This window comes from Cladophialophora psammophila (genome assembly GCF_000585535.1).
Source record: "Cladophialophora psammophila CBS 110553 chromosome Unknown aczJe-supercont1.19, whole genome shotgun sequence".
Taxonomy (NCBI): domain Eukaryota; kingdom Fungi; phylum Ascomycota; class Eurotiomycetes; order Chaetothyriales; family Herpotrichiellaceae; genus Cladophialophora; species Cladophialophora psammophila.
The window spans coordinates 323,045-334,215 of NW_006912940.1; the positions used below are offsets into that span (position 1 = coordinate 323,045).

Here is an 11,171-nt window from a genome sequence, read left to right on the forward strand (position 1 = left end):
TCGCTTGCAGAAAGCTTCCGATTAAACAATGCAGTACCGCCGCTCGCCGCTAGATCCTTCGGAAGCATGTTCTTCAGGAGCTCGCAGACACAGAGCACTTCATACTCATAATCGTTTTTCACTGAGAATTTTGTCGAAGGATGAATTGACTTGAGTTGCCCGCCCTACGACACTTATCTATGGGCATCTTGAAGATGGTTAACCAACGGTCCACTGACCCCTCGGCCCCCTACTAAGCAGAAATAGCTCATGATTGGAAGCGGCCGGTGTTTACACACCCTTTGCCTCAGCAGTCTTCTCCCTGACTTCGGAGACCTTCTCGTCACTGCTGTGCTCGATTCCTTGGAGTGCACTCAGGCGACGATCGAGCCCAATTTCAGCGTTGATCTGAGCCATGCGCTCCTGATCTGCGGCCGCAACACCACTGGATCCGAAAACGAGATCCATCTCCTCAAGACTGAGCTGCTTTGTTTCGGGAACTGGTCGATACGTCAGTAGTTTGTCTCAAAAGGGTGGCTTGGGCACTTTCTTACCAAAGAACCAGATAAAGCCCGCTCCTATGGTGATCAACAGGCCAAACAGAATGAAAGTTCCATATGTGATACCAGTAATCATATCTGGGGTGACTTGACCAACAATGAAGTTGTTCATCCAGTTCGAGGAAGCTCCAAGGGCGATTCCGTATGGACGTGCAGACAGAGGCCACACCTCAGCAACGACGATCCAAGCACTGCAACACTTATCAACCTATGTGCTAGCAAAAACGTTTTCAATCTGACTTACCAAGGACCCCAAGACCAACCAAAGTGGATGACGAAGAGCCAAACCATGACAATAGCAGCCCAACCAGCGGCATGATGAGTGGGCCATTGGTGCTGATTCTTCGCGAAGATAATGGCGATGATAAAGTGGCAAAGACCCATTCCAAGAGCACCGAGAGCCAGGGCAGGTCTCCTTCCGATTCTATCGATGTACAGGATGGATGGAATGGTCGCCAACAACATGGCAATACCGACCACACCCGTTGCCAGAAGTGAGGTAGTATTCGATGACAGACCAAGAGAGCCAAAGATCTGAAGCGCTGTCAGTGTCATGTGCGCCTTTTATTCAGCACTAGTGCTACTCACCTGAGGAGCATAGTAAAGCACGGCGTTGATCCCGGTCCATTGCTGGAAGAACATGGTCACTGTTGCGACAATCACTCGGCGGAACATGGGCCTTGTTTTGAACAGAGAAGCAACAGCGACGAATTGCAGCTTAATGGTGTTGGTTGCTGTCATCTCTGCCAGGTGTGGGAAGTTTGCCTCAACGGTCCGTTTCTCAAACATGGACTGGGCCTTGATTTCGAGGAACTCCAACTCAATGAGTTGATGATCAATGGACAAGGATCTCAGATTCGCTAATGTTCGACGTGCTTCCTCTTCTCGCCCGTGATGAACCAGCCATCGAGGAGTAAACGGCATCCAGATCATTCCGACAAGCAGGACGAGGGCAGGGAAGAGCTGGAGGGCAAGAGGCACGAGCCAGGCTGCCTCAGATTGGCTGTCACCTGTTCCTCCAATGTAGTTGGTACCATAGTCCTAGAGGGAAGTCAGTTGAAGTTGGACTGAACTCATTGAGATCGACTTACAATCCAGAAGCTGACCATGATACCGAACTCGATGGCGAATTGTTGCACTCCAATGAGCAGACCCCGAAGCTCAGGAGGCGAGCATTCAGCAACATACATGGGCACGATCATGGACAGCGAGCCGACACCCATACCGACAACGAATCGGCCTCCGAGGATAGCCGAGTGACCGGCCTGAACAGCTGTGCATTGCACAATAACACCAATGATGAAAATGCAGGTGTTTACCAAAATGGCATATTTTCTGGAGATAATCTCAGCAAGGAACCCGGAGTACAGAGTACCTGTCCAGGCGCCCAATTCAAGGATGGAGGTGAGCCATCCTTTCTTGGACTGGTCGGTGGTGTAATCTCCCATGTGCCTGTTGAAGGAATTCATAGTCCTATTATCTGGTCAGCGATTTGCACCTAGCACTGGAAGTCATAGCCGAAACTGGTGTGGAAAGAGAAGAGGGGAGGTGTGAGATTCTCCTCATCCAAAAACAAAAGTGGAAGATTCATATAAAGGACGACCGTGGTGTGACTTACAAGACACCGCTGAAAACACCTTGGTTGTAGCCGTAAAGGAGACCACCAATGCAAGCAAAGCAGGCAATCAGAAAGACACGGATATTCTTGACCAGAGCCTGCGGGCCAGCCTTGCCAGCCAGCTGCAGACGTTGCTGGAGAGCAGCATCGGTGAATTGAGAAGGCTTTCCCGCTGCGTGGACCATCTTTGCGACTGTACAACAACAACAGCAACAGATATCTCGGAGTGACTGGGGACTGGAAGACTGGAGATAGACCGCCAGATGGGCGTGCTTGGATCTTGTATATCATCCATTGCTGATCACCTCCGCGTGCCGTCTTCCGTCTTCAGGCTAATTCAGATCCTGGAGAACACACATGGTGCACATGGACCATGTCACATTCAGTTCGATCATGCGCACCGATGGCGTTTTCATTGGAGAGTGGGCAGATATCCTGGCTAGCCGACATGCAATCGGGAGAAAGCGCAGCGAAGCATTACATTGTTGGACTAAGAACCAACAAGGCCAGATCAGGGAATATCCCTTAGGGATCGGCAGCTAGCATCCGTTTCAAAAACGCCATCGCAGCCACCAGACTCCGGATCTGTCTGACAAAGTCCATCTGCGGCTTTGACGAGGATACCAGAGTGGATTGGGCGCTATAGGGAACGGAACATGGACTCGAGGGCTCGGCGTCAGACCACTATTTTCTCATCCCGTGTCGTGCTCAGGTTGGTCGGCCTTGTCTCCATTGGCGGGACGCTCGTACGGATCTCTGGATAATACAGCCCCCCTCGACCGTCGAATGTTCCATGGAATGCTGAGGTCGAACCTTGAAAGGACGGCACTCGTCTTGCCTAGGCAAAGGCGGGAAGGATCAGGAGAGGCGGAGGGCCCCAGTCCTCCACAGAATGTTCGCCCTCCGCCTCCACAGTCACAATTGGCATTTAGCCTAATTAACCGGCGTGATGAGTCCTTGCAGGTGAGTGGCTCAGTGGATGACAGGCAACTTGGGCCATTTCCCCTCTCTTCTGTCCTCTGTCTGCCTTTGCCCTTTTATCCAAAATCACTCCAGGTCGATTTCAACTGAGAGAAGAACAGGCCCAAGGTAAATACCGAGGTGCAGAACCTGGTGACGATATATCCATCAACCCTGGAGCTAGGAGATATTGCCGTGGGTACCGTACACCCGCCACCGGCCTTGAACCCTTTTCAACTCACAGCATGCCGGAAAATGCTTAGCGGTGGTGACGTCTTATGTTCACGAATGCGGAAGCAGCAGGAGGAATAGCAGACCGTCTATGTCCCTGCCACTCATAGGTACCGGCAACGACTTTCGTCCCCTGCTGCTTCCTTCCGGCAATTGAATACTGGAATGATCGTCGCTGCAAGACGTATCTTGCTAAAGGATGAATTCTCAATGATGGCTAATTCCTCATTGACCTGTTTGACGGATCTTGCGGAGAATGAGAGGGGTCCAGTAGGTACCAGGTGGGTGAAATCGATGCCTTATAACCCAGGATGGAGGCCGTGAAGGTTCTCTCTTCTCACCTGCTGTGAAAAGCGTGCTTTGCAATTCCCCAGAGCAGAGAGCATTGAATCCATGGCAGCAACTCTGCTTGGTCTTCTGGCTCTGCTTGCCGTGCCAACGGCGGCAGACTTGTTCCCAGATTGTGTCCATGGACCTCTTGCAAACAATCCAGTCTGTGATACTTCGGCCTCGGTGGCAGACAGAGCCAGAGCGCTTGTTGGAGCCATGACTCTTGACGAGAAATTCAATTTGACGGGCAACACTTCTCCGGGAGTGCCACGTCTAGGAATCCACAGCTATCAATGGTGGCGTGAGTTGACCCAAAGCGTCCGAGTTTCCCTCGTTGTACTCATCAAGTATCAGAGGAGGCGTTGCATGGCGTTGCGAGTTCTCCAGGTGTGACCTTCAGCCCAAATGGAGAGTACTCTTATGCGACTTCCTTCCCACAACCCATCCTGATGTCAGCGGCCTTTGACGATGCATTAATTCATGCCGTCGCGACAGTTATCAGTACTGAAGCGCGTGCCTTCAACAATGCCAACAGAAGTGGACTGGACTATTGGACACCCAATATCAATCCGTACAAGTGAGTAGGATCGCAGCTTGAATATAACCCGAGTTCCCCAAAGGCACTAGTTCTAACCTATGATGTTGCAGAGATCCTCGTTGGGGCCGGGGCCAGGAGACTCCAGGAGAAGATCCTTTCCATCTCAAGTCGTATGTTGCTTCCCTCATCAACGGTCTCCAAGGTGGTCACGATCCAGCGATCAAGAAGGTGGTAGCCACATGCAAGCATTTCGTAGCCTACGACCTGGAGAGCTGGGGGACCACAGACCGATACAACTTCGATGCCCAAGTTACTACTCAAGACCTTGCCGAGTACTACATGCAGCCGTTCCAGACCTGTGCCAGAGATGCAAATGTTGGGTGAGTGAGACATAGCTTGACCTTTTGCCGGCCAACTTACTTACAGCCATAGCTCGATCATGTGCTCTTACAACGCATTGAACGGCGTGCCCACTTGCGCTGACCCATACATTCTCCAAACCATCTTGAGGGAGCATTGGAATTGGACAGGCGAGGGTCAGTATGTGACCTCTGATTGCGACGCAATTCAGAACATCTACATGCCGCACGACTATACAACATCTCGAGAACAAGCTGTCGCCGATGCCTTGAAAGCAGGGACTGATCTCAACTGTGTAAGTCACCTTGTCCAAATACAACAAGCTGAGAAATGCTAACATTATCCAAGGGTACATACTATCAAACACACCTCCCTGGAGCGTATGAAAGGGGGCTTTTCACCGAAAGCATCCTAGATCAGACCTTAGTCCGTCTCTACTCTTCTTTGATACGCCTAGGGTATTTTGATCCGGCATCCGCCACTCCATATCGCTCCCTTGGCTGGAAGAATGTGTCGACCCCGGCATCTGAAGCCCTTGCATTGAAGGCCGCCGAGGAAGGCATAGTCCTCCTTAAAAATGACGGCACACTGCCGTTGTCATTGCCAACAAACAGGAACACTACCATTGCTCTGTTTGGAGAGTGGGCAAATGTGACGACGCAGATGCAAGGAAACTACTATGGCCAAGCACGGTTCCTTCATGGACCACTCTATGCCTTGCAACAGTTGCCTCGCGTCAATGTTAAGTACACCAGTAGCCAAGGCTACATTAACTTCCCTACCACGGATAACTGGGATGACCTGATCTTGGCTGCGGAGGAGGGCGACATCGTGATCGTTGCAGACGGCATCAACGATGACGACGAAAGTGAGAGCTTAGACCGGTACGACATCAGCTGGGCACCGGGAAAGATCGATCTGATCAACCAGGTTACCGCGCTGGGCAAGCCAGTCATCCTCCTTCAGATGGGTGACCAGCTCGACGACACTCCGTTCTTGAATAACCCCAATATCTCAGCTATCGTGTGGGCAGGGTATCCCGGCATGGCGGGGGGTGACGCTCTCATTAACATCATCACGGGCAAGGTAGCCCCGGCGGGAAGACTGCCAGTCACACAGTATCCTGCCAACTACGTTGACCAGGTAGACATGACGGACATGAGCCTGAGACCAAATGCGTCGTCTGGCAGTCCTGGAAGAACATACAAATGGTACGACAACGCGGTCCTTCCGTTCGGATATGGCTTGCACTATACCAACTTCTCTGTGTCGGTGGCCCAGCCATCGCAGTCAAGTTACAACATCACCAAGCTGGTATCGAGCTGCGACCGCTCGACGTACAAGTACCTCGATCTGTGCCCGTTCAGCACGTTCGAAGTCAACGTCACCAACACGGGAAAAGTGGCGTCAGACTTTGTGACGTTGGGATTCATCAGTGGCCAGAATGGACCTGCGCCATACCCCATCAAAGAGCTGGTCGCTTATCAAAGACTGTTTAATATCACGGGACACTCGTGGCAGAGCGCGGCGCTGAATTTGACGCTGGGCAGTCTTGCTCGGCGCGATCAAAATGGAAACCAGATCTTGTATCCTGGAGATTATGGATTGCTGGTGGATGTGCCGACCAAGGCCATGTTGAACTTCACCTTGACGGGCAGCACAGTGACGCTTGATCAGTGGCCACAGAGGCCCACGAGTGGATGAGGGAAGAAGGACGAAGGATGAAGAAGATACCGGAAGGGACGGAACGAAGAGAGAGATGAAGATGCATGATGCGCGTAACAAGTAGAGGATGATACCTGGGAGGATATGCACATGCTTGGGGGTAACCATGTAGACGAGGGTTCAGTCACTGCTGCGGGTAGTTAAGTGGTCCTACAGTAGGTGCAAGGGAGGTTACACCCGCGGATGCCTTGGTGCCTAGACTGGGATAGGTATGGGTGCCCCCTGATGCCCGTTGGTGCCCTTGGTGCCCTTGGTGCCCTTGGTGCCCTTGGCGCCCTGCTTACTCGCGGCTAGGTGCCACCAGCGCCTAACTGGTTACCTCGTGCGTGGTACCTACTTGTAGAAACCACAAAAGCCATACTACCAAGTACGAGTGTCGTCACATGCCAACAACGCTTTCCTTTTCTCCATCTCTACTTGGTCATTAGAGTCGATTATACCCCGCGTTTCCCAACACAGTTCCTCCGCAGCCCAGGATCAAGGATTCAACCACTACCCTCACCAAATCTTCAAACCTTCAATCTTCAATCCCGGCCCTTGACCCTGTCGGTCATTTAGCCTTCGACTCCAAACTTGCAGTTCCTGCTCCAAGACGCTTGGACCAGTTTTCTCACCCTCCTTATTCCCATTCCAAGCTAGCCGGCAAAACACCAACACCAACAAAACACCCGTCTACCAAAGGACAATGACCCAACTAGTGGGCGGTTGTTCGATGCTGTAGCGGTCACAACCCCCCCTTTCTCTTCGCTGGCTCCTCCCTCCGGCGTCAAAGTCGGCCCCGTCTGCTCCGCGTCTGCCCGTCTCCTTTTCTGCGAACGAGGCTTCAGAACCGTGCCTACCTACCTACCCACCTATCAAGCCATCAATCAACCCGACCAGGTGTCCATCTCTCGAACCTAATCCAATTCTCATTGCCCCCTCTCCTCTACTTCGTTCCTTCTTGGTCCCGCCCTCGGGGCCAGCTTACGCCTATCGGCGCCGCCGTTTTCGCAGAGTGGAGGGTGGGAAAAGGCCGGCACGGCGTAAAAGCCTGTATCGGTATTGGTTTAGTCTTCTCGCCTGACGTCTTACCTACGGGTCTGGTTTGGTCTGGGGCGATCCTTGACTGGGTTGGACTCGACTGCTCCTCCGGCCAACCTGTATTGCATGGTTGCACAAGGAACTAAAGGACAAAAGACGAAAGACCGGCCTAGGGGAAACACCTACGATTGAAGACCGAGCGCCACAGGACCACCGTGCCGCACTCTACAACTGATAGCTTTCTATTCGTGTGAGAGAGGGACCACCAAGTGCTCGGACTGATACTGGGTTTCTGGTACTTCACATGAGAGCGTGAGTGTGAGTGGCTGACTCGTACCTTGGGCAGGAATAAGCGGACGACAAGATTCTACACTGGTTTGCTGTGGACGCTTCGCTCATCCTCCGAGCCCCATTCCCAGTCTGCAGGTTTGCATTCCAACGACCGCCCCGATCCCTTCCGAACCCCTGCAGGACCGTCATGGGCCTCTTCAAGTCTCTCAAGGGCAAAATCGAGGTCGGGACCGAGAATCTTTCCGGAAACGAGCATCTGCGGCGCGAAGGAGGATGGAACCAGACCCAGGGCGGAGAAGCAGGGCAGTACGCTCCTCCGCCAGGGCCGCCTCCATCACATCGCTACCGGAGCCAGGAGTCGGAGGAGACCTTCAAGGCTCCTCCCGGTCCACCACCATCACACCACCGTGCCCCTGTAAATTCACGCGCTGAAGAATTCTCTCCTCCGCTGGGCCCGCCCCCTTCGCACCCCTCAGCTTCCAGACCCGACAACCCGCCACCCTACCACGATTGGACCGTGATTCCTGACACATCCCTCCTCCCACCACCCCCGCCCCTACCGCAAGACTTCTCGCCGACAAACAATGCCTCCTACGACTCCGCCGCGCGCGCTCATGAGTGGTGTGCAAGCCACCCCGTGTACACGCCTAGCACACCCAGCCACGAGATCCACCTCCTCGCCAATGCTGGTCACATCACTCTAGAGCCCCCTCCGCTGCCCCTGAGGAAGTACATGACCACGTTTCAGCAGACGAGTCCGACGACATGGATGGTGGCGACGGACAAACAGCAGCAAGACGCCGTCATTTTGGCCTCGATCCCATTGTACTTCGCCTGTGTGGACAACCCACGATCCACGTTGGAATCGACGAAGATCTACTTCGAAATCGCTATCCACCGCATCCTCAACGCGAACTCGGGCATCGCGATCGGGTTCGCGGCGAAACCCTATCCGCCGTGGCGGTTGCCCGGGTGGCACCGCGCGAGCATCGGTGTGCACGGGGACGACGGGCGGAGATTCGTGAATGATCCGTGGGGTGGGCGGGATTTTGTCCGGGCGTTCAAGGAGGGCGAAGTTGTAGGGGTGGGCATGCATTTCTCCACGCAAGTCGCGATACGTGGTCAGAGACCAGGAACAGGCAGGGTCAAGACGAGAGCGTTCGTCACCAGGGACGGCAGGGCGGACGATGGGTGGGGTTGGGATATCGACGAAGAACGCGACGAGCGGGACGAAGGTGTCGACGGCCTAATGGGTGAAGGGGACCTGTATCCCGCCATCGGAGTGTTTGGCGGAGTCGAGTTTGAGGTCAGGTTCGGGGATAGTGTCAGTTGGAGAGGGAGGTAGATGAGATGGACGGTGCTTGGTTGGCGTCCTCTATAGTGGCTTGCTGCTTGGTCTATGACGGTGAAGGTGGTGGAAGAAGAGCTGAAGATCCAGGACATGGAATATAGATGAGATATAGGTCTTTGTGGTGTCGGTAACTTAGGTAGTCAACCGGTCAGCCTAGCCACATGATGGACCAACTAACTAATCCATATCTATATCCAAGGGCACCTGCACGCCTATCCATAACTGCACACACACACAGTCATTCAGTTCGATGTTCCCATTTATGGGCGGATGAGATAGGCGAAGACAAACGGTTCTGGCAAAGTCTTGCAGGTCCCGTTCGGCCCATTCACGTATCGTACGGCCGAGCGACCATTCGGTCCTTTTTACCATCTATACGCTATGCAGAGACAGACCACTGCACAACTCGACCTGTCGTCCTATATTCCAAGGTATCGGGGCTGTGTCCTTTTATTTTGGGGGACCTGGGCTTTATAAAACCCAACGTCATGTCCTTAGAGCTTCCTCTGGTTCTAGTCGTCCGACTTCAGGCCGGCGTTGGTTCTTGGGTTTCTCTGGCCGGTCCAGAGTCCAGATCTCACCTGTACGCGTTGGCCAATGACTTACAAGTATGACGAGATGTTCGTCCACCGACCGGATCGCGATAACGATACTACGTAGGTGCCAAAGGGGTTCCGGTACACCACCACGTAGAGACGGGTTGCAGGGGCAGCGCTTGAAATAGCAACATATATCACCCCCATTGCGTGATTACCCGCGAACGAGAGAAGACGACTCGACTTTGCAATGTGCCATCTCCCCTAGATGGCCCTTTTCAGTTGTCTAGACAGGCAGCCAGCCGCGGGTGCCAAGAGAGAAAAAAGACTTCGGATAACAAAAGGTTGTTCTCAGAAGGCATCCGGGCTGATTACTTTCGTGATAGCTAGACTTGGTAGGTCTCTCATTGAACAATGCCAGTTGTATTGTGCTCCTTCTCGATGTTTCTGCCTCCCACAAGTTCCAAGCTCTTCACAGTCGGTGTATTCTCTCTAATCGTGTGGTTGCTCGGTATAGAGTTCTCTAGGATCGGAAGGGGTGTTCGCAATGGAAGCATCGGCGGCACGGCATTGGAACGGGAGTAACCTAGATGACGGTTTTAGTCCAGCCGAGCGGCTCGCTGCCAGAAATCTTATTCTCATATCGCCTATACAGGCATTCTTAGGCAATTCGAGTTAGCGTACTGCTATCTGTGAATGGACCGTGTCCGATGGCCTAAGCTCGAGACTCTGCGGACTCTAAAGCACGAGACACCCAAATTCGATGCCGTTGATATGCCGACAGCGCATGCTCCTCCCTGCGAATCCAGGGGAAAGGAGTCCGCTTGGCTTGGACGCAACTGGAAACGGGTACCTTCGGTTGATTGGCAGTCGAAAGAGACTTCTGATGATAGACAGGCGGCACAACGTAGTGGCCTAGGCCCTTGAATGCGTTGATTTCCGAAGACAGGGTCACGCTATGCGTGATTGTTCAGTGTGTCCCTTCTCTTGAATCGAACATTGGCCCACCACACAGCCAGATGTTGAAAATTGTCAGTCCGCGACCTATAGTGGACGAAAGCGGGTTTTATCTAGTTGTCTCCAATGCAAGCCAAAAGGATGGCATTGGATTGAAGTCGAGGGCTCGGGCGTTGGTGGGCTAACGGACGAAGGAAGGAATTGCTGCGTAGAGCGTGTGTTCTAGGGTAGTGTGAACTCGGAGTTAGCTGCTGAACCTGTCAGTCATGCAGTCGATATACCGACACCTTGTTCTAGAATGCTGGAAGCGGTATTAAATACAATCGCAGCGAATTGTGGAGTCAACGAAGATGTTGGGCTCCATTGACAGATATTCTGGCGCAATCCTCCTGCAAGAGCAAGGGACTCTTTCCCTCTGTAGGGTTGTGGACGCCACCAAGCAAGTAATACAACTCGGCGTCTTTAACCGATAAAGGGATCCCCGACCAGCTCTAGAGCACCGAGGCCTCCATTGGATCTCGAGGAACAAATCGAGGGCTTCGGTTAGCGGGCCGGATGAGATATACAGCATCGTTTGGTACATTAGTCCGGCCGTGAGGTGGCCATTAGAACCTTGGGTAGTCCTCGCCGCAGGTTGATTGAATATTTTGCGCAATCAGATCAGAGAGAACAGATCAAAAGTGCCCATTCAAGCGTCCCATGAAACTTGGGTGGG

General features: G+C 53.1%; 3 protein-coding genes across 3 annotated transcripts; 2 read left to right on the forward strand and 1 right to left on the reverse strand.

The window, feature by feature from the left end:
• Positions 1 to 270: 270 nt before the first annotated feature.
• On the reverse strand, positions 271 to 2,342 carry A1O5_10256 (uncharacterized protein; the record flags this gene model as incomplete). Its single annotated transcript, XM_007750833.1, has 6 exons — positions 271 to 479; positions 534 to 730; positions 784 to 1,073; positions 1,128 to 1,580; positions 1,631 to 2,012; positions 2,158 to 2,342. The coding sequence occupies 6 exons, from the start codon at positions 2,340 to 2,342 to the stop codon at positions 271 to 273; spliced, it is 1,716 nt and encodes a 571-aa protein (XP_007749023.1).
• A 1,399-nt stretch (positions 2,343 to 3,741) lies between these two features.
• Positions 3,742 to 6,280, forward strand: A1O5_10257 (uncharacterized protein; the record flags this gene model as incomplete). Its single annotated transcript, XM_007750834.1, has 5 exons — positions 3,742 to 3,979; positions 4,033 to 4,255; positions 4,327 to 4,596; positions 4,649 to 4,871; positions 4,925 to 6,280. The coding sequence occupies 5 exons, from the start codon at positions 3,742 to 3,744 to the stop codon at positions 6,278 to 6,280; spliced, it is 2,310 nt and encodes a 769-aa protein (XP_007749024.1).
• A 1,519-nt stretch (positions 6,281 to 7,799) lies between these two features.
• A1O5_10258 (uncharacterized protein) lies at positions 7,800 to 8,957 on the forward strand (the record flags this gene model as incomplete). Its single annotated transcript, XM_007750835.1, has 1 exon — positions 7,800 to 8,957. The coding sequence occupies one exon, from the start codon at positions 7,800 to 7,802 to the stop codon at positions 8,955 to 8,957; it is 1,158 nt and encodes a 385-aa protein (XP_007749025.1).
• Positions 8,958 to 11,171: the final 2,214 nt, after the last annotated feature.